Below are 22,263 nucleotides of genomic sequence, written 5' to 3'. Positions count from 1 at the left end.
CTCTGCTCTTGAACCGTGTTTTTCTAATTATCCGTAGTCTTTGTTCAGAGCTTGCGCTCGAATCCTCGTTTTGATAGGTTTGCTCATCTCTAATACGCAATTAGTCATACCCTGAAATTACAGCGGGCTGCAGAGCGTTGTGCAATACCCTCATTTGTAGGACTGCAGCTTCTTAAAAACGCAAGCGCGATACCATCGGATCAATACGTCAGTGGCTCCGGCTGTATCTGTGGTCGCGTTTCTGCGAAACCGTTAACGGCGCCGAAACCTGCGTTGGCAGATGGGGTTTGGCAATCCGAGGACCCCGCTGCTTGCAGTGCTCGTCTCTGCCTCGCCGCCGGCCTCGAAATACGAGCGGGTAAGAGGGTGAAAGGAAACGGTAACTGGAACGTTGTCCTTTGGAAAGGTGCAAAAAAGGCCCGTGAACTTGGCCCAACCTCCAGGTCAACGGATGTTTGCAAGGATGAACCCAAACAGGCAAAAAAAAAAAAAAAAAAAGCATGATCTCTACCTGCATAAGCTGTATTTTATTCATTATTTTCACGTTCTCTCTATCAACAGCAGCAAATGCAGGATAAGGAGGCTTTCTTTCTCATTTTCCCCCCCTCCCAACCCAGCTGAATAATATTTGTCTCTTCTTCTGAGAAGAAGAAGGCATTAAAAGTCAATTAGAAAGCTTATTTTGCAAGGATAGTAACAGAAAAATAGAGATAGTATTCATATTATCTGTCCCTTCCGAAAATACATCATACTTCCCTATCGGTTTGATTTTAAAACTAAAAGCAGTTCTCAGAAATAACCTGGAGCAGCTCCTCATGCTTCCGTTTTGAAATGTAGAGGAGACTTCAGATGATCTAGTACACTACTTCATTTAGTTCTGCAAGGCAATTTTAAGAAGAAAAAATTGCATTTGCACTTCCAAGGTTTTGCTTCTTGCGAACGTTGTTACGGATAAAAAAAACCTCATTAATCAGAGCATTTGTGAGCTAAAGGAGTAGCAAGTAAAAGCAAAGTAACTTTATGAGTTTTATTCATTTTTTTCCTCATTTCTGTTTTCTGTAGAGAAATTTATTGCAATTACTCGCTGGAAAAACCACGCGATTTCTGTAGTCTTTAGAGCAGTTTTGTTTACTTAAACTGTTTCTCTAAGGAGGAACCCCACTAGAAACATTATGTATGAAAACATTCATAATTAATGGAAATGTCTAAGCCATATCTGAGTTGATATTCTGGAACCTTTTGGATTCGGTGCTTTCAATCCACAGGATACTGTTTGCTTCTCTTTGCGCTGTAATTTATGCAATGTTGATCTGCTCGATTTGTTTTTCCGTACTTACGATGCCCTCACTTTTTAAATATATATTCTAGTATTTGGTGCAGCAGAGACTTGAAAACCAAAGTTGGGGGAAAAAAAAGAAATGGTTCAAACCCTCAGAAATCACTGCACGTTCAATTTTTAGGGTATAACGGGATTTGGTTCTTGAAAACCTCCCGAGGGCCACGAGAACTGCCTGCCTTGACTTCTTCGCATCTTGGTGGGCATGGTGGTTCTTGGGCAATATATCCAAAGCCCCCGCGCCATAGCTAAAACTTGGGCTAAAATTCGATACCTGTTTTGGATCGTTTCCGCCCACACTTAGTCCGTTCCTCCGCCTGGGGAAATTTTCGTCAAGGTTTTGAGGTGTGCACCCATTTTCCTGCTTTCTCCTGACGACTCTGCAGTTTGCAACGGGTTTTTCAAAATTTGAAATTTGCTAATTACATTTTCCCCTTGTCTTCTTTCTTTTTCTTTCTTTTTTTTTCTTTTTTTTTCTTCTTTTTTTTTGTTTTTGTTTTTTCTCCAGCTCTCGTAAATGTGAAACTTTGGGCTATTGATCGGCAATGTTTTCAAACAATAATGATGAGGACAGGCCTTATCAAGCATACTGAGTATATGGAATTTTTAAAAAGGTAGGACACTTGTTTACTTTATAAAAAAATACTGTGAAACTCCCGTCCTGCAGCTTTGGCTTTTTTTGTGAGTGCCGTATTTGATTGCTTTCTTTTTGTCGCTTTTTATTTGCTGTTTAACCCTCTCTAAGCCATGTACCACAGGAAGGAGGTTGAACAGGAGTGGTTTTGCTGCTGCTCAGTCTCCTTCTCACTGCAAGTTGTTCTTTTGCAAAGAGAAACACATCCTAAAGGTTTCAAACCGCAGGCTGCATAGAAAAGAAAAAAAAAACGATTTTAATATGGGTCGTTCAAAGCTTCCCCTCTCATAGAAATGCCCGTCAAAAAATAGCACCTCCCTAGGGAAAAATCTGATTTATAAAGCAATCTAGAAGCAAGTCCATGGGAAGTGCATTTTTGTACTTGCACTCAGAGGCAAATGCAAGTTCCTAGTGAAACAAAAGCTGTAGTTTTTTGTAAGATACGGGCCGGATGACTAGCAAGAGACATGTGAAGTGAGGTCTCTCATTCCTGAAATCTGAGTTTCACCTCTCACATTTTGCTCAGTTTAGTGTCACCATCTCATATTACAATGAAGCTTCCGTACTGAAGCTATGTATAATATCCCGATATTCCCAAGTACACCGTGGCAGTGAAGAATCAGCCCTATTTCATGTTAGTAGACATAATATACAATATTGAATGCAGTGGTATTAATATTTAATTCCAAAGATGCTGATGCAAAACGCCGCAAAAGCAGGAGAAACAAAATACCATGAAGCAAAACACCCTGTCGCTCTGCTGAAAACGTTCAAAAACATCGTGCATCCAAATGTTAGCAAGCGTTGGCCTTCCTGCCCGTTGGTGAATTAACTGAGAAATGAATATAAGATCAGTCCCGGGGGCTTCTGGCTCTCGTTCAAAGCAGAAGCTATGCACCCGTTAAGCTCTTAAGCTTTGAGCTTTAATAGAGATTTTCCGGAAGATTGTCAAGATTAATTTGGATGCAAGTTGCCCAGAGCCTGCCCCGCTTTAATTTTAAGGGCAACGGTGTGAGAAAGAAATGGAGAATAGTTTTTCTCACCCTGTGTTTGAGCTTCTTGGTCACAGCCTGTTACGGTGTGTTGAGCAGTGTATAAATCGTCGTTCGAAATGCTAAAAGCAAGGAGATATCTTTTTATTTCAATTGTGCAGCTTCAGTTTGGGAAGATGTTTCCTCCTGGGCTGCAGTTGTAGTGCGGGCCAAGCTAGTTGCATGGTTTTCACTATAAAACAGCACTTTCCCCTTGTTCCCTCCAGTTTTTCCTCTGTACATCAGTAACTCTCATAAGTGCAATATAAATTCCATTTTTCATGTTAATTGACATACTAAATGCTCATTTTTATGGCTGCTTCCTTCCTCAGTGCTTTTAAAGGGGAAAAAAATGCATTAAATTTGAAATCAAGGGAGTGTATCAATTGCTGACCATCCTGTATTGTTTTTTTTCCCCTTATTAATAAGTAAATGAAAATGTTAAGAAATCAAACATGATAAAGTTTTCTTATAAAGACAAAAATGGAGCCTGTTCATAGAAAAGTCAGTGCAGTTGGAAAGCATTATTTTCTCCTTCAAGTGCTGTAAAAAAGTTGCACTTCATAACCTTGTGATGACAAGGTGACAAAAGTCACAAATATGTAACGGCTACCTTCTCAATAACTTTGTTTCACCTACCAACAAAATGTAATAGAAATGTAGCCTTAGGGGGTGAAATGCAAGTACTCATCTTTTCTCATTCATCTTGCTGAAAAGTAGTGGCAGTCTGATCCCGAGGATCACCTCGGTTCCACACATTCCTTGTAAGAGTTGGTACCCCTCTGGCCAGTATTTGTGGTCCGGCCAGATTTTTCCTTTGGAGGATCACGTTGATGACACAGGTCAGCTCTTGGTTTGTTAGCTACAGCCTTTCATGTCCAGAGAATACAAATCCCAGCACTTTCTTCGGCATACCACAAGGAAAACAGGAAAAGTTCGTTGTCTAGTTAAGAAGTCCAAGTCTACCCTCGCAATGGATACTGTGCCAGAAGGCTGCATCCTGGCTTGCTCCAAGGACTCTGCACCATTGCTTAGCATGGTTTCTTCTGATGGTGGCTCCTGGTGTTTTCTGTCCACCAAGGGTATGCTCAGATGCTCTTTAACCTCGATGGAGGAGGTTGGTAGGATTATCAACTTCAGCTAGGTGGATGACTGCTGGTGGTGTTTCTCCAGCCTGACAATCACGTGCCTTTCATGTGAGTCCCATTCGGAGATAAAACTGTTCTGAGCTCACCGAAAGACTTTCCATGCGCTAATTTAGAAAATAATGCCAGCTGTTTCCTTGACTTGAAAAGCGCAGGAGGAATTGGCCAAGGGGTTCTGGTACCCATTTAAGGCATCGCAGTCCGCATGAATGATGTACCTGTACATAGTTCACATCGGGCTAGAGAAACTGAGCTAAATCTCTTGATTTATACTACAGTATAAATCAACTGCAGTACATTGGAGCGTGGAGCAAGTGAACATCCTCTTTTTCACAGTATAAAACTCATTGTATTTTGGTTTCGTTCACTGTTATAATGATTTTTTTTCTCAAGCCTCTAATTAAAATTAATCTGTTTAAGCAAGATCAAAGTATTTTAGTCAAGGAGACAACTATTTATAAAAGGCTACATTTGTTCAGGAAATTAAAGACTCGAAAAAGCTTTAGCCTGTAGCAGGTGGAATTGTTTCCTGCTAAATCATAAAAGTTTTGTGGAGGAGTATGAATATCCACTCTCCAAAAAGACCAGACTGTCTTGGAAGAGTAAATACTTTTTTTTTTTTTTTTTTTTTAACAAAAACCTCCTAAATACTGCATAAAAAGATACCTAATATTCCGGTCCATTGTGTAAACTCTAATTCATCCAAGATCCTGGAACAGATTGAGAGAACGAAAGGTAAATATTCCGTGTAGCCTTAGAGGAAGGATCTAACTTTAGAATAGGAAGCTTAAAGGAAGTTATACACACACACAATCTTGAATTCTTATAAATAGAAGTCCTGTAGTACTACTAGAGAGCAAAAAAAGAAAATTAAGATATTTTGTTAGCCTAAACTTTAAGCTTAAACTTTATGTTAATGTTGCAAATTGTAGTTCTGTTGAAAAAAATATGTGGTTTTTTGGCCTTGAACATTCTGGCATAGTGCTCTGGCTTGATCTTTAGTCTAGTCTGCAGTTTTAGCTGAGGCCCGATTGGCTTAAGTAAGTGGGAGGTTTTGATCTGACGAACCGTGGCAGAAGTGAGTTGATTATATCTAAGAAACAAGAGTTTTTGCACTCATCTGTACAGGGAATTATAGCGGTAAACCACAGCTTTGACTGTGACAGCACATCCTGAAATCAGTCAGCGCATAGCAGAATGATTATTTTAAGGGAGAATGTTTTGTTTTTCACAAAAGTCATTTATCAATGACAGGAAAGCATATGTGTGTGTATATGTATATATATATATATGTGAAAAAAGTGAGGCTTTATTAAGTGACTGTATCTTTGAAAGATTGCCTGCAGTTTCACGTAAAATGTTTCCCAAAGGGCATCATAGTGTAAAATTACAGTGGATAAGAGTGGAAGCAAAGCTAAAGGAGTGAGGCAAAGCGAGGAGAGACTTTTGAAAAAGAGAGTGGAAAATTGATGCTGCGTTGGTGAAGTATGTGTCCTAAGATTGTTTCAGATGACTGAACCTGCAGAAAGGCCTTGACATAGAGAAAATAACTCTTGTGGAGCACTGAAACACAGACAAAGTAAATCAATTGGGTAGCAAAGAAAGAAGGAAAGGAAATTATTTATGTAGAGTAAATAAATGCATCTGCTCTTAATAGGACTTTATCTTATCCCGTATGTGGGAACAGCCATACTGGTGCAAGCTAGGAGCCCATCTAGTCCAGCATCTTTTTCATTCCTTCTCTCTTCAGCTAGTGCTCAGGGCCAAAATGAAGGAGACTGCCCCCACTAAGATGGGTGGACAGACCAAGATTTTGAAAGCCAAGAGAGCTATGTTGAAAAGTGTCCCCATGCACAAGATTAGGACATCACCCATCTTCAGGATACCCTAATCTTCTGAGGCTTCAATGATAGTCCAAAGAGTGTCCTTAGGAGGAACAAGCTTGACGGTCATGTCATGACCAGGTTGCCTCTGGCCTCAGAGACCACCATGAAGAAGAGTTACTCCACCTTGGTTTCACTGGTGTTTTCCAGGCCAGTAAACACCAGATTAAACATGCAGTCAGTAAATTGGACTAGAGATATGGTGGGAAGAAAGTTTATATCCAAGTTAAGATCTACTGGATGAAGCAAGCCTGGAAACACCCAAACAGCATCTATCAGGAGCTGTGTACAGATGAGATGATAATACTTAGAAATCAGCTCATCTTCCTCTACCATGCCCAAAACTGGCTATAAGAACATGCCCAGAAGAGAGTCAAAACAGGGTGAGCTAACAAATACATATTTTGCAGCTGAGCTAGCTTTCTGACTCCTGTCTCTGGAAAGCTCTGAATCCTTTTTTTTTTTTTTTTTTTTTTTTTCCCCACATGTGATATTTTTCAGCCCTCTATTTACTGTTAGTATGACTAAAGCATGGCGGATTGCATGCCACCCACAATTTTACTCAGCTTTGCAGAGCTGTCAAGTAGTATCTCACTTTCCCTCTTAAGATGCACGGGTTTTTGTATCGCTTTATGCTCTGTAAAATCGAACTGTTAAAGAGAGTTAAGAGTGAAAGACGGTGGCAATATTAACTAGAAATGGACCTGGGTGTAAGCAGCCAGACTCTTTGTCCCATCTCAAGAGGCTCTGGAGAGGGCACCTGGCGATGATGGGGTCTCTCTCAGAAGAAGCGTCTGTCTAATACGTTCTTGGCTGAGGTCTACGGCCACCCTGAGTCCCCGCTGAGTGTTAAAACTGTCCTTTTTTAATAATAGCTTGAAGTAAGTAAAATGATAGGCATGTGGGATTATCAGGCAGGCATAAAATCAACGTAGCATCAACACACTTAGTGGTTTAATGGTGTTAGAGGACTCCTCAGCACGAAGAATTCGCACTCATATGCAACAAATCAAGGACTTTTTATATGTAATATCCATTTCAGTTTTTGTGTATTAAGGGAAGATGGAAATACAACTTAGCCCTTGACTCTGCCAAGGTTTATGTGCATGCTAAACTTAATGTCCACTGAGTTACCTAGGGTTTATTGCAGCGGGGAAGGCTAAGCTGACTGAAGCACGTTTGCAAGACTGAAATTTAGTCTTATTTGTCTGCATTTGGGTTCAATAAATCATATGTCACAGCTAGCTTTGGTACAGATAAGCGTTTTAGAAACTCCATCACCAGCTTTGTATTTCTCTGCTAAGATTTCTCGATGCTACAGCTGCAAATTGGAGTACACGATGAGCCGCATCCGAGCCTGCAACTCGTACAGATGGCAAAGGATCGGTGTGTGTGTCGACAGGGCTCAGCTAATAGTCACCTTGGTTAAAATCAGGAGGGAGCAAGAGTAGTGTTGAGACGGGAGCTTGACTGAGGGGAACACGCCATGAGGAAGAGCACTAGTGAGTTAGGGTAGCAAGGGAGCAACGAGGGGAGCCTACACGAGTGCAAACAGGAGAATAAATAAGATGTCAGGAAGGAATCTAGGATTGGCAAAATGGAAGAAAGAAGTAAAAGGCCCTCATACGTCTTTGGGCAGGCACGGGAAGGATTTATGGGGAAGTTACATAGTGGGTTTTTTAATGCAGTGCTGAGCGTAAGGCTGCAGCTGGTGAAGATGCTCCATGCGCCCACAGGATCTCTCGGGAGATCCTCTGCCCCTCCAAAGCTCATGCATAAAATATGAAGACAGACTGAGGAGGGAGTGGGATATGCATTTGGTGCTATTTCAGGAGGCCAGCGGAGAAAGAGCTGTATGTCTGATTTGGAAATCATGCAAAAGCTTGTCTGGCTTGTCTGCTGGTTTCTGTTGCAGCGCTTGAAATTCAGCCCGTGCTTGGGACGCTTGAGGATACTGTGAAGGAAGTTTGCATTTGCAAGCGGCTGAGTGTAAGAGGGTGGCTTTCCCCGCGCCGTGGTGCACGGCCAGGCACTGAAGCAGAACTGAAATGATGCACCCAAGTATCAAACTGTCAATTTTGTTCTGCCCCCTTAACAGGAAAAATCCTCTCTCTGACTTTTATTTATTTATTTGTTTGTTTGTTTTGCTGGCGAGGAGGCCAAGTTAAGATTTTTCTAAAATAAATTTCTACTGAATGATTCTAGTAGCTGTAATCCGGCCTCCATAATCCCATGTGAATGTTGTTAATGCATGTAAAATAGCTGGTGTAGATTTTTTTAAGTAATAGAAGTTTAATAATAAAACTCTAATCTAAGGACAATCTTCACTGGAGGCAGTAGACCACAAGGAAGGGGGAGGAAAAGGAGGAACTATAATTTTCCCCTTGAAGCAAGGCAGGAGAATATGGGAGGAATAATTGCAACTTGTTGTGGGAATATTTCAAATACAGGAGCTTAAAATAACCTGTCCCACCAATGCCGGTAAAGTGATTGAATATAGCAGACCCCAGACCGCCCTGGTCTTGGCATCCACTGTAATCGATACTTGGATTAATGCAAACAGGGGTAAATCCATATCTCTGTTTAATATAGTGCTGCTTGCATCGCTCTTGGCGCACCGAAAGGGGAATAGCACTGAATCTGGATCAGCCACGTTGCAATTTTGCTTTTGCTACTGCTGTTGATGACAAAATCAGATTGTTTGTACACCAACATATCCGGGTGTTTGCTCTGTTGCCTGATTATAGATTCTGCATCTGCTGCTAGGAATACCGTTGACATGGATTGATTTTCGTTTTCCCATGTCGCTCTGCATATGCTTACCTTCAGTCAAAGCATTCGCACTTAAGAGTTGGGGGGATTTTTGCATTTCTGCAGATACTCGTTAAGCTTTAACAAGAGTGTAATAAAAGAAAAGGGTTTTTTTCTCCATTATTCTTGCTTTCAAGTGTGACAGTTTAATTTCTGATCTGCAAGTTGGCAGTAAAAAAGTAAGAAAAAGTCCACTCCTTCATCACCAGATGTTAAAATATAATTACAATGAAGCTTTGTAACCCTGCGCAGAAAGAAGGAAGGACAGGTCATGTATAAAGACATTGTCAAAGTAATAAAAAGAAAGTAAAAGAAAAGTTCATCTGAGTCAGAAGTCCTGCTTTGTAAGTTGGAAAACAGATTTTTTTTTTCAAAAGAAAAAGAAAAAAACAGTTGAAGACTTAAGAAATTTTATGATTCTGTTCATCCAAGATTCAGCCTTATTCCTTCATTCTATTACAAGCCTAACAGATGCTGCCAGAAAGACTAATGGAAGGTCTCGTTCTTTGCTTTAAGACTTAATGAAGTCAAAACGCTATCTAACAGCAAATCACAAGTGACTTTATGGCAGAGTTTTCTGGGAAGTAAATTTAAGGATAAGCTCTGCTTCTCTTTTTTTAAAAGGCATGAAGATATCCACTTTAGAAGGTAAGGAAAGCAAACTGGCCAAGGGCGTGGTGTCCGTACTGAAAGCAGACGTGGCTAAAACAGACTATTAAGAAAATAACTAAAGTGAAGCCACAGGCCACAGCTACCAATGAATTAGTCCAGTTTGTATGTTCAATTAATGAAAGATCTTTTCTGGATGTTGTTTTGTACACGTTATTTTTGGTGATACAAAGGCCAGAGCTCTGGGGGCTTCTGGTATTTCTGGAGTATTTGTGCCCCCTGCTGCAGACTGACCAAGAAAAGGGTCTTCAGGTGATCTGGCATGCAGGATTAGATCTTGGACTTCTGGACTTTTTCTCTTGGGTGGATTTTTAGTGTGGAGTTTTTTTGGTTACGTCCAAACAATTTTTTTTTAAGGTGAATGCTGCCTCTTTACTTGTGCCAGTTACTGTTTCTTCCCATGATGGGCACCACATTTTACCTTTGAAAACGTGTAGATTCTGGTCTCAGGTACAGATCAGCCAGTATGGAGTAGTTCTCTGGTAAATTGGATATTATTGTAGATTTGCACAGGTGCAAATGGGAACACGATCTGGTCCTGGATCATTCCAAGGGTTCTTCGAGGCCGTCAGGGTTGGCTACGTGTCTTCTTGCCTGTTTGGAGAGAGAAAACTCTCGCTAGTAGTTTTGTGTCAGGACCAAACCAGTTCTGTCTTGCTGCCTATTAGCTGCTGTCATGACTCAAGACACCTTCTGAACTTCAAAACAAACCAGACTGAGCAACAACTTACTCATTTGTGTTGTCTGTGTTAACTAAGCAATCGCGCTCTTTACAGTATGATGCGAAACTTAGGCATAGCTGCAGATTCGCTGAGGTGTTAGAGTTGGAGCTAATTTATTAACCTAACCAAGTTAACATTTTATATTCATGTAATGTTATGTGGGCATTGGTGTATATACCAGGAGATTTGTTTTTAATTGTTAGCTAAAATGTAGAAAAGCTTGGATAGATCACAGTTTGGCATTTATGCTACAAAGATGAAAAGAGATCAAAGTATTACCCTTAAGGCTATTTTACTCTGATCACGTTATATAGTGACCTAAAATAAGACTCTGCAAAAGTAGCAAGACTGTAGCCGATAGCTGCTTGCAGAAGCCTTGGATGGCTTCGGTGAGTTTTCCGTTACAAGTGATGAGTTGGTGACTCAGTTGATGACTTATTAGTTTGTTCTTTGATAAGTGCTATGTGGCAATAATCTTTGGGCCTTTGATCTATCAACTATTTAAAATGTCCAAGTAAGTTATTGATGCCGTAGTGGTGGCAGAATAGAGCTGAGCAGTAACACTAAGCACTGAAGTTGGATGAGTTGTGACCTGCAAAAGTTGAGACACTTTGGAGCTTTTTCATGTGTGGTTTATGCTTCGTTTCAAAAGGACCAGTGATGGAGCGGCACTTGTGACTTATAATGGATGGTTCGAGTAACCTTGCAAGAGACATTCTGCGTAGCTGTAGAGAGATGAGAAAAGGCATGCTATGATCTTGGAGACAGGAATATCTCTGATGTCACCATGGATATTTGCTATCCTTGATAACTGGCTGAATGAGGTGGAACACAGGCAGTTCAGCCCAACCTGAACACAAAACCACTTGTAAACTCCCAGAGATATACAACCATCCAGGGAAACCAAGCAGTCCCTGTATAGGATTCCCTACCAAAAGAATGGAGATGGCAGTCTAAAGGACATAGGTAAAACACAAAAAGAAGGTTAAAAAACAAAACAAAACTCCAAAACACCAAAAAAAACCCCACTTCCAAACCATGACAGCAGTAAGATGAAGTGAACTAATTTAAGAGGTGTTTAAGTCAACAGGCAGCTGCTGATGCAGATGGATGCATCAGATGATTCTGCCTTTTGGGAAATCTTGCAGATCCCTGAGGAGAGGTGATCATGATGAAGTGGGAACTATAGAAAAGCGAAGTATAGGCAAGTCATAAAAGCAGCAAGAGGATACGAGGAAAAATGCGTAGTTAATAGTGTTAAGGGCAATACAAGAGGGAAAAACTAACAGTCATTGTAAAATTGGTCCTACTGTAGGTTGTAGGTTGTAGAAATCACAGTGCTGTCTAAAGAAAAAAGAATGAACTCCAAATGGCACAAATCTTCAAGCAATATATCTGTTCTGTATGATGGAATTCAGCAGCTATTAGAATTAGTTATTTTTGAATCAACAAACCTTGATGGCTTGCATTGAAGAATTTGTAAAGAGTTGTTGGGGGACTTCTTTGGGTCATTAATTCTGTTTTTAATGAATTTTAAAACAGCCAGGAGGTTCCAGAGGGGGAAGAGAGTGTTGATGTCAGGCTAGCATTGAATAGATGAGATGATATTGATCTTGGACAGAATACGTAACAGCTGAAAGAGGATTCAGATCCTGAAAGAAAATGATAGGAATGTGAAAAAAATAGACTTGTGGGAAGTAGAAATTGGGAAATTATTTGGAGGTCTTTTATTGCGGAAACAAGTCTGGATGATAAATACAGAAATTCTGACGTAATCAGATACCTGTGAGAAACTTGATCTAATAAGCAACTGCGGAAAGCTAGGTAGGAAAAGCTCTGGAGGGTCTGGAGTTGGATCAGGAGCTGAAAATGAACCTATTGCAATGTTAGCTCCCCAAAATTTGAAGAAATCCTTGGATGGGATGTCAAAAAAATACATTAACATGAGCTCTTATGTGGTGCATGCTCTGCTCTTGCAAAATCTTGTGCTGTTCAGGTGTCCATAATTCAAGAGAGACAGGTAGATTAGATAAAGTTGACAGAAGAGCCATGGGAATGGGGTTGGAAAACATACCTTGTACTCGGGGGGGACACAAGGAGCTCAACGCATCTTCTCTAGCCTGGAGGAGATGACATAGTAACACTGTCACAGCCTACAGGAATCTATGCAGGGAACAAAATTAGAATAAGAGGCTCTAAAGAAAAGGATGAGAAATGGCCAAAGATTGAGGTAGGATAGAAATAAGCCTAGTGTTATAACCCAGGTGATTCTTAACTATTGAAACAATATGAAAAAGATTATGATGGATTTTAGAATTTATTTCAAAATCAAATTTTAGTATTTTTCTAAAACTTGCATTCTGCTTTAAGCACGTGATTCAAAGCAGCCTGATGTCCTGTGTTGCACAGGAAATTGGAGTACATGACATTATTTAGCTTCTACAATCTATTAATCTGTTATTTATAATTGAATTGATGCGTGTTTTAGAAGGATTTCTGCTTTCTTCATTCTCCCTGGGTTGGTAGTCAAGTATTGATACTAGTTTTAGAGCAGAGTCAGCACAGAAAACTCAGCCCTATGGTCTTTATTCAGGCAAAATGCAATGGCTTTTTCTCCTCCACTTAGAAAATGGTGCTGACACAGTGTTATTTTTTACCCTGCCATTTGATTCTTGGACGAAGTCGCCCAAGACCAAGTTGTGCTCGCTGGTCCACATCCAGACGAATGACCCAGGGACACGGGTATTTAGCAAGTGCCCTTATGGCAGCTGCATCTCTGCTTGCCCTTGGCTGAACGCCTTTCCCAGCTGCAGCCCAGGGCTGCCCGGTGCCAGCGCCTGAAGCTGGGGGGGAGAGGAACAGATTGGAGAGCACAGAGCAGAGGGCTGAGCAGAACCTGTTCTGCAGAAGCTCGCAGCCACAGACACGCGGAGTGAAAAAGCGAACCGCCGCAGAAGGAAACATTTGGAAAATAACAGATGCTTCCTCATTTGTCACGCCGACCGCATGCCGGCGCGTAACACCTTTCAGTGATGCTTTACCCAAGATGCTTGAATCGAGCGAAGCCTCCAGAACTCCCTTTGGGACGTCTCCTAAGAGATGAAAGCCTTTGGGTTCTTTGGAGTGGTCTGCAGCGAACTATTAATCCGTTCATCAGTGGGTTAGAAACCAAAGTGAAAACAGGAACCAGCAGTCTGGTTTTGTAGCTGACTGCTCTGGAGATGTCAGCAAGGAAGACTCACCTCATTTAGGTGAAAAACGAAGAAAACATGATATGCTTGAAAATCAGGGTCCGTTTTCCTAACCTCCTTTTCAGGGGCAAGTTCCCCATGACCCATTTAACTCTATTTTCCTCTTTGTCCCCAAAAGGCAGTTTTGGAGCCCTTCGTTTGCAGCCTCTTGATCATCATAACCATTTCAGAACTCATTCTTGCATCTGACGTTTCTCACAAAAAGCATTTATCCACCCATCCGACGTATTATCACACCAGACAGTGCCTGTTCTTGTGTCTTGTTTTCGTGCTCAAATTGCAAATAGCTACCTCCCAAAGCATCTGCCAATCCCCTGCCCTCAAAGGAATCGTACAGGAATTGATGCACTCGGGAGAAGGATTTCAGCCATGCCTGTTAGGCTGCTTTGAAATGTTTTGCTTTTTTTGCCAAACAAACTGAGATTGGCCTCCTCAGTGACAGACCTTCCACGTCCCTGTGTTGTTAGAAATGCATTTATAGGCTTTCACAAGTCAGATTTGACTCCCTTTTGTCCTGCTCATGATCAGATAGTAACATATATCAGCTCTTCTGGGAGGATTTTTTTATTATTATTACTGTTTTTCTCAAATGAGTGAGTATCCTGGGGGTTTCTTAACAGGAAGGTGCAGGCTGGTGAAGTTTAGCTTCCCTTTCCTCCCCCCGACCCCGTTCTAAGAAGAAATGCCTAAATTTCAGCACAATGTGTTAGACCGCATATGGAAGCCCTCAGCTCCGTGTCTTGCCAGAAGAATTGTGACAGGATAATTTTTCACATGCCTTAAATTACATCCAATTACATTGATAACGGCGATACAGTTGCTTCAGTGAGGCAGAAAATATATTTTGCTCTGGTTTGCTCAAATGAAGCAACTTATCAGATACTTTCATGGGACTGAACAGTCTATCAAACTGCAGCCATAAAACAAGGGATCTTGAAAACTAGGATGTAAAATCTTGTGCTTTCTTAAATTGGCTATTTTGTATGCAACTTGGCTTCCAGATATCAGTATCAATTCGTTACTGCTTTTTTCTTTTTCAATCCAAAATGATAGTTCAGTAGGCAGTGGACCAGTTGCATTAAACAAATGCCAGTGTTTATCACCAGTGCTGTTTTATTAACCATGGAAATCCATGGCAGAGAAATGTTCTCGCTGGCCCGTGTGCGTAACCACTGGGGCTGACTGGGGAGAATCATGCCTTTAGGTTATATTTGCCAATCCGCTTGCTGCTGAATGATAGGATGTAACATTCAAGTGATTAGCTTGCTCCAAAACACATTTTTGGCTTCCATTTATTTGCTAGGCTAAGTCTCATTTTGGGACTGTAGAGCAACCCATCAATAACAAGACTAGGCACGACTTGACATCTTGTGCTACACAAATAACTCATCGTCAAGGGAAATTACTAGTCACTCATTGGGTGCAGGTCAGTTGTAAAATCTACTTTGCGCCTTCTTATCCCAGTGAAAGGACTGTTGGATTGGAGCACTCTCCATTTCTACTGATGTCTTTGTCCTCTAACCTCTGTTCACTGTACCTCTGTTCTGGCATGTGCCGATACTTTACTTCTTTGCAAAATTGTTAGTTGTCTTGTGTTGGTAATTGCAAAACCAGTTGAGGTCTCTAGTGAAAACAAAATGTTTAGAGAATGACTAGTGGATTCCAAGGAAAATACACTTAAACTCATGCAAAATTGAAATGTTTTATATATGTCTGATGTTTGGGATGCTGTCTATGTAGTAGGTAGTAGTATTAGTAAAAAAAAAAAAAGTGTCTTAATTTTTGAGCACAGACTGTCTTCTAGAAGGGTATCTTTGATTTAATGTTTGACAGCTGTGGATCCAAAGTGACTTCGGATCCTAATGAAAATTCTGAGTTTTCCTGCAAGTACACACTACCAAGCAAAGCATTTTGGCAAACCATTTATTTGATGAAAAAAATGAAGCTTTAGGATGAGCTAAAGCAACTGACTGATTTGATGACAGAATATTTCAGTAATAATGAAAGAATTTGCTGCTCCCTCTCTGCCTGATTCCTTGCACGATGGCACGACTGTATGTGGAGGATGATGGGAGAGCAGTGGATGTAATATGCCTGGACTTTAGAAAGACTATTATACTCTCCCGCAGTGTCCTCCAGTGGAAGCTGAGGAGCTGTGTGGTGGGCACACAGACAGTTAGATGGGTTGAAAGTGGGCCAGGCTGTCAGGCTTAAAGAGGGGTAATCAGTGGCTTGACTTCCAGTTGGCACCAGTGAAAAATGGAATACCTTAGTGGTTGATACTGATACTCCATGTCCCCATTGACAACGTGGTTGATAAGGCAGGATGTGTCTTCAGCAAATGTGCAGCCAGGGGTAAATTAGGCAGTAGGGGGTGAGTGGCCCTTCATTGGGAAGGACCTTGAGAAACTTGACTATTGAGCCAAAAGCAACCTTATGAAATTCAACAAGGAGTGAAGCAAAATGGTTTTGCTCCTGGGTCCAAATAAACCCGTTCATCACCATAAAAGCTGCGAATTGACTGGTTGGACAGGAGGCCTACTGAAAAGTGGGTGCCAAGCTGAGTGTGAGCCAACAGTGTACTGTCAATATGGCACATTTGATCCTGGGCTGTGTTAGGAAGAACAAGGCTGGCAGATGAAAGTAAGTTTTTAATCCTTTCTACTCAATGCTGGAGACTCCACACCTGAAATACTGTGCTTACGGCCTCCCCATACAGGAGGGATGTGGAGACGGTGGGACCAGGCCCCAAGGAGGGTCACAGGGCTGGAGGGCACAAGCTATGAGAGCAGATGGAGGGAGCTGGGTTTTTTGAGGCTGGCAAAGAGGAGGCTAAGGCCTAAGGCTGTTTTCTCAGGAAAGTGCTGCAGGTTAGGACAGCTCACCAGAGAGGTGGGGAGATCCATGTCCTTAAGAGGTCCAAAGCTTCAGCAGACAAAGCCATAGCTTCCCTGATCTAGTGTTGGCAACAGTCCTGCTCCAAGAAGGAGGCAGAACTACAGGCTTCCAGCAGTCCCTTCCCACCAACACTACTGAGTTTGCTCCAAGTTCACGGTTGGTGCCACATTTCTTCTCTGTCGTGACTGTGTGTTCACAGTGCTCTCCCTAGAAGTGGGAAGTACAAGTCCAAGACTTTTCTCAGTCAGGAGGAGCTTCAACGCCCTGTTTCCTCTTTTGCTTAATAGCAATGCTCTGACTGGCAAGCTGTGGATTAGAGCAGAAAGAGGAAAGTGTTGTACCTCTCCTATGGAAGTCAGGCAATAGGCCACCCATAATGCCGAATTTTCAAAGTGAAGGGGAGAATGAGGGGAGTGTGATGGCATATCCTAGTGTCTATGGCAGTGCTCAGCAAAAGACTTTCTGGGGCTCACTCTTCCATAGAGGGTCTGCGCAATCACTGTTGAATGCAAAGCACAAATGAAGGTGCAGAATTACTGCAGTGGACAGAGAGCTGTTCATATGGAGGGCAAGGCAAGGCTTTCAAAGGCCTGGCTAGAACGAGGATCTCAGGATGGTCAGAACTGGGAAGAAGTCTGTTTCTTGGTGGGAAAGGAGATAAAACTGGAGAAAACTGTTTTTTTTCAACCTGCTTTTTTTTTCTTGCAGTAATGAGCATTTCCAAAAACCATTGACTTCCAAGTAGTGGGATATCTTTACTATGGCTTCAGCTTTCAAATAAACAGCTTAGAAATGTAAACCATGCTTTTTAAAAATTGACTATTGAATGTAGCTCTGACTTTTGCAGCCTGTAGCCGTGATAGAAAAATGGAAGGGCTCATTTCTTCCTGAGCAATTAAAAAACTGATCTTTTCATTTCAGGGTTAGGTATTTATCAAGACGAAACACCACAGCAAGAAGCAATACTTCATATGATGACCACCACATGTGAGGAAAATAGGTCAGGCAGGATCAGCTCCATTGCCATGGCAACTGCTTAATAGCCAGCGGAAAAGGCTAACTTGATGCATAAGTGCTATTTCTTTACATGAGTTTTATTGTTAGGTCTTATTCTTATGATGACCTGATGGCAGCCGAGATGAAAGTAAACAGTGGCCACCTTGCTAATCCTCCACCTGCAGCTGGGCATTGGGCTTGGACTCTTTATATGTTTCCACCCCCTCTGGGCTGTGATTTGCACACGAGTGATTTTGCATCCAGAGGGTTTATGGGGGTTTCCACCTCCTTGCAATGCTGCCATCACTGCAGCTTTACGGGAAGATCGAAGACCTTGGAGTGCAATGTTGCAAGAGAGAAACATGAAGTAATTTTATTAACTGAGCTGTTGCATTGCACTGACAAATTCCAGTTGCTTTAGGGAGACGGCGGATGTTGGTTGCCGCTGATCAAATCTAGTGCAAATCCTAAGCATCAAGGCATGGCGAGACAAGGAAATACTCAACATCTGAGAGAGAAATGAAAATACAAATAAAAGTTCCAACCTTAGCGGAAAACTGTTAAGTATTTATTGTTCTGTGATTCTGTCTCGCTCTCATTGGGTCATGCCCACCCTTTCAGGAGCCCCCAAAACTCCAAAAATGTTGTGCATTAAGTTTGAGGGAAGATTTAAGACTTCTGGTGGTACTGAGATTTGGGTTGAAATGTTCAAGTAGGAAAGACAAGGTCAGTAACTAGTTTGGAGTATATTAACTTGAATTCTCCTTTTTGAGGGGAGGGGGCAAAGTGTTTGTTGAAGTCTAACTTTACTGTAAAGATTTTTTTAATACCTAGTAAATGTTTTTGCAGTGCAAAGACCGAATATTTTGTACGGGGCTGTAGGCTTATTGAAAACAGCCCTAGGCTTGCCCGTTTCTACTTGCACTGATCGTAGTACTACCAGTCACTAATGAGAAGATAGCTTCATCAACTGGGATAAGCAAAAATAGAAATCAGGTGTTTTTCCTTGATGTTACTTGATTGGCATTCCAATGCTTGCTTTATTTTCTTGTAAGTCAAAAGAGCCGATACGGATTGACTAAGGCATTTTTCATACTTCTTACTTCTGTACTTTTAAATAGATATGAAGAAGAGATGGTTTTTGTCTCTGCTGGAAAAGGCTAGGTAGTACTTTTGAAGAAATCCTTGATGAGAAAAAGAAAAAAAATCCCATGTATTTTAGCAACCAAACTTGCATATCAAAGAATTTAGCCTTCATTTCATCTTTCCTTATGGATGCCTGACAATTATCACATTGCCCAGCTAACCCAACTGTGGAGGAGAAATGGACTGCTGTATAAATGGAAATTACTGTGCCATTTCTCCCTGAGATCACTTTTTTAAGCTGTCACTTCAGTTAACTCTTAATGAACACAAAAGCCTTAAGAGGTGCTTGTTTGAATAAAGATCACATAATCCTGTTTTGCTGATTGGAAGTCCTTTTGGGATTAATACAAGTCTCGGAATACTTTTGTTCAAGCAAAAATGAAATAGTGCTCACTGGCTCTTAGAAGCTTTGAAAAGAAATGAATTATTGCTTCCTCTGTAAATTGGAGCCTTACATATTGGAAGATAAAACGCATGAACTGGACTATATCCTTCTGAGGGGGTGATTTTAATCTTCATTATTAATCTGGATAATACAGCTGTTGACTACAAATAAACCCTGTTGTTGAACACAGAATAAACCATCCTGAGCTGGAAAATGCGCTCGGGGTCTTTGAACGAATCTTGGAGCAAAGCAAGACGCAGGAGCACATATTGCAACGCTGAGCTGTATCAGAGTTTAAAGGCCAAATTAAGAGGTAAAGAACTGGGCATGCTTTCAAAAGAAGAGCTCATTAAACTTCAGCTCTGAACTAGGCTGGCTGTTAGGAAGCATGCAGTAAGGCTCCCCTTTGATACTCTTTGGCAGGGCATATCGCGTCTAATTTGGGATTTGACGTTGCATAAAGATACTGTAGCTTCTGCCAGCGATGTGAAGCACGCTGCAGTGGAGACTGAGCCTCACGATAGAAAAAGCTGGCTATCTGGGTGCAATTAAAGGCATAAGTGAATATATCCTGATAATATTGCGTTATATTCACGGGGTAACGACTCCTAAGAAAAATAGATTCTTTCGGTGTTTATGTTGTGACTCTGTAAACCGGTTACTCCGAAGGATGCTTTAAGTGTGTTATCTCAGTGCGATCCATTCCTATTCCTTCATGTTCTTCAAGCAACACTGTATTTATTTGTCTTGCCCTTTCTTGTTGCGTTACGCCTACAGCTTGGCAATTTTGTCAATAGTTAATCTGATGGGTAAAAAGAAGAAAATTGACTGTAACAATATTTGAAATACATCTTCCGTCAAGAAGATGGCTTAGGGAGCTTTTATTCTTTCTTTTCTTAAGGTAGCTTCTTCTGCTCCTTCCCTTGGTATCCAAACAAACCAAGCTCTTAGAACCACTGAAGGCTGCTGGTGGAGCTAGGAGCAAAGGTGGTATCTCAGGGTTTTCCTGAATTAATTTTTTTTCTATCACTGAGTTTAACTTTTCACTGGTTTTAGTTATATAGTACTTCTCAGGTTGTTAGCACTGGTTTCAGAGGAGATGGCCAGCTGGCATGAGGTACAGTAAAGAGCAGCACATGTACATGATTAACACTTAAACTTCCCTGATGTTCTGAGCTGGCTTAGTTTTCATTCCTCCTGCTCACATTAAAGCACTAACACAGGCATGGTATTTAGCTATTTTTCTGAGTAAATTGCCATACCATTTTGGTACGTGCTAGTAATATCATTTTTGGAAATATTGGTATGATATGGAATAGGATTTCTGGCCTGTGTTGTAATAGCAATGGGTATCTAAATTTTATCTAATTTTCTAAGAGATTCCCGTAATGTTCTGGGTGCTGGTTATACAGTATGATGAACAGTGGTGGCTCATAAAGCATGTCCTGCTACTTATCTAGGGACGTTTTCTATACTTGCTCCTGACTTGCGTGCTTCCGAACATTGCGTCTGTCCTCTGGGTTGTCTTCTTCTCTCTATCCTGTAGGCAGGAACAAGATGAGTAATATGGTGATTTTATTTTTCTGTTTAAATAACTCATAGTATGAATTTGTTACAATGGCATTGTATGGTGATATTGCAATAGTAGGAAGGATACTTGCACATGCAAATGTGAAGATGGTTTTCCAAAAGGAAAACACATTGAATATGGCAAGTTTGGGGTTTGTTTTTTTTTCTTTTTTTTTGATGGTGTACTTGAGCATTAGAAAGGTCACTGCATGTAGTTCTTAATGCGTATCTTCATTCAAGTCTCTGAGCAGAGTACACATTTTCTACCTGCTAATTGTTGTGTTGTATATTAGCAGAGTACAAGCAAGATTAAGCATAAAGCCTTTAACGTGATTAGAAAGTGCTGTTTAGACGCCTATCTCATATATGATTTGTAATTGTCTTGAGACTTGGCAATCTGCCTTATAGATGCAAATAATAGCCCCCCTTTGAAACAGTTTAACAAGCTGAAGTATGAAGATACAAGAAGTATTGATCTAAAGATAGAAAAGTGTAATTAGTAGAAAACAATTTGGTACAGAAAGTATCCATTGGTCTACAAGAGTAAACCTCATTTAGAAGCTTGCATTTTTACGTAGCCTCCTACTAAATCAAATTAACTTGTTTGATCACTAACTTCCTGCATATTATAGGTTTGGTAAATTGGTTACTTCGTCTTCCTTGCTCCTAGTTTATGGTGTCTCCCTCTGTGCTATAATGTGTGTTAAAATGTTCGCTAAGTGATGTGCGCTAATTTTCTAATGACTTTGTGCTTTCTGCTCTCATCTATGAGCCTGTGGTTGCCTGCGGGAGAGGTTTTTTTAGTTAATGAGCTACCCAGACAAAGAAGAAAAGGCTATTAATGAACTAAGTTGTCTCCTTCATTGAATTAAAACTCTAAAATTCATGTTGATTTGAACAAAACAAAGAATCTGGCTCCTATGTGGGAACTTCCAACTGAAGTGGAAGTGGAAGCAACTAAAGCGTAAGCATAGGAAATATTCATCAAACTAGAGAAAAATGGACTTCTACTTTTTAATCTGCTCTTAGCCAAAAAAATTCTCACTTGGTAGATCCAGATCTAGTTCTTTCCTCATGCTCAGGTCGACCTAAACCTGATTATCATCAGGGCAACGTTCTAACCGTGGTGCTACCAGACATTGTGATTGGGATGTTCTTAGGCTGTCCCGATGAAGAGACTCCATGTGAAGATATCCTCCAAAAGAAGTGCAAATCAATGTCTCCTTAGATGTGGTAAATGTGGGTGTTTTTTTTTTGGGGGGGGGTTATTGGGTTTTTTCTCCCTCGGGAAGAGGAAGGGATCAGATATGAGTATTCCAAGTGTTGTGATAAGCTCTTTTATGCCTAGGTGCAAGGGAGGGCCTTTCTCATGCTTGGATAGTCTACAAAAACACTAAGACAAGGGTTTTTTTCCCCAGTAGCATCTTGATGCTGATGTGTAAAGATAAAGCTGTCATGAATAAATATTTGGTCAGAAAATGATTACTCAGAATAAGGGTGAGAAGATGACGGTACAAAGATATGTTAGGCTGGAGGTAATAAATCATCTCCAGAGAACCTGTCTGCTAGTAGGATGTGTATTAAAATATTCTGCTAGGTTAAATCATTTCAAACTATATGTAAATGCAAAGTATCTTCAAAATAGCAAGCTACCAGCACTATAACAAAATGGAACACACAAAATTTTCAATACCAAACAGTGTCTGGAGGCTTTTGCATTTGAATTGGAGCAGGCAGAGAATGAAAACAGTTGCTTGAGGTAACACACCAGAAGACTGCTCAAATCA

At 40.9% G+C, this 22,263-nt stretch overlaps 1 protein-coding gene across 3 annotated transcripts in view; it reads left to right on the top strand.

Moving 5' to 3' along the window:
* PRKG1 (protein kinase cGMP-dependent 1) overlaps nt 1-22,263 on the top strand; it is a 440,105-nt gene that overhangs the window by 254,986 nt on the left and 162,856 nt on the right. For all 3 annotated transcript variants that reach the window (XR_009958878.1, XM_062579493.1, XM_062579492.1), the window contains exon 4: nt 1,845-1,950. Coding sequence is in view for 2 of the 3 variants with exons in the window: in XM_062579493.1 (XP_062435477.1) it covers nt 1,845-1,950 (106 nt within the window). In the remaining variant the exon portion in view is untranslated. The remainder of the gene's footprint in view (nt 1-1,844; nt 1,951-22,263) is intronic.

Source organism: Rhea pennata, chromosome 7 (assembly GCF_028389875.1).
Source record: "Rhea pennata isolate bPtePen1 chromosome 7, bPtePen1.pri, whole genome shotgun sequence".
Lineage (NCBI taxonomy): Eukaryota > Metazoa > Chordata > Aves > Rheiformes > Rheidae > Rhea > Rhea pennata.
The sequence above is the reverse complement of the archived record's forward strand: the minus strand, read 5'-3'. Positions and strand labels throughout refer to the sequence as shown.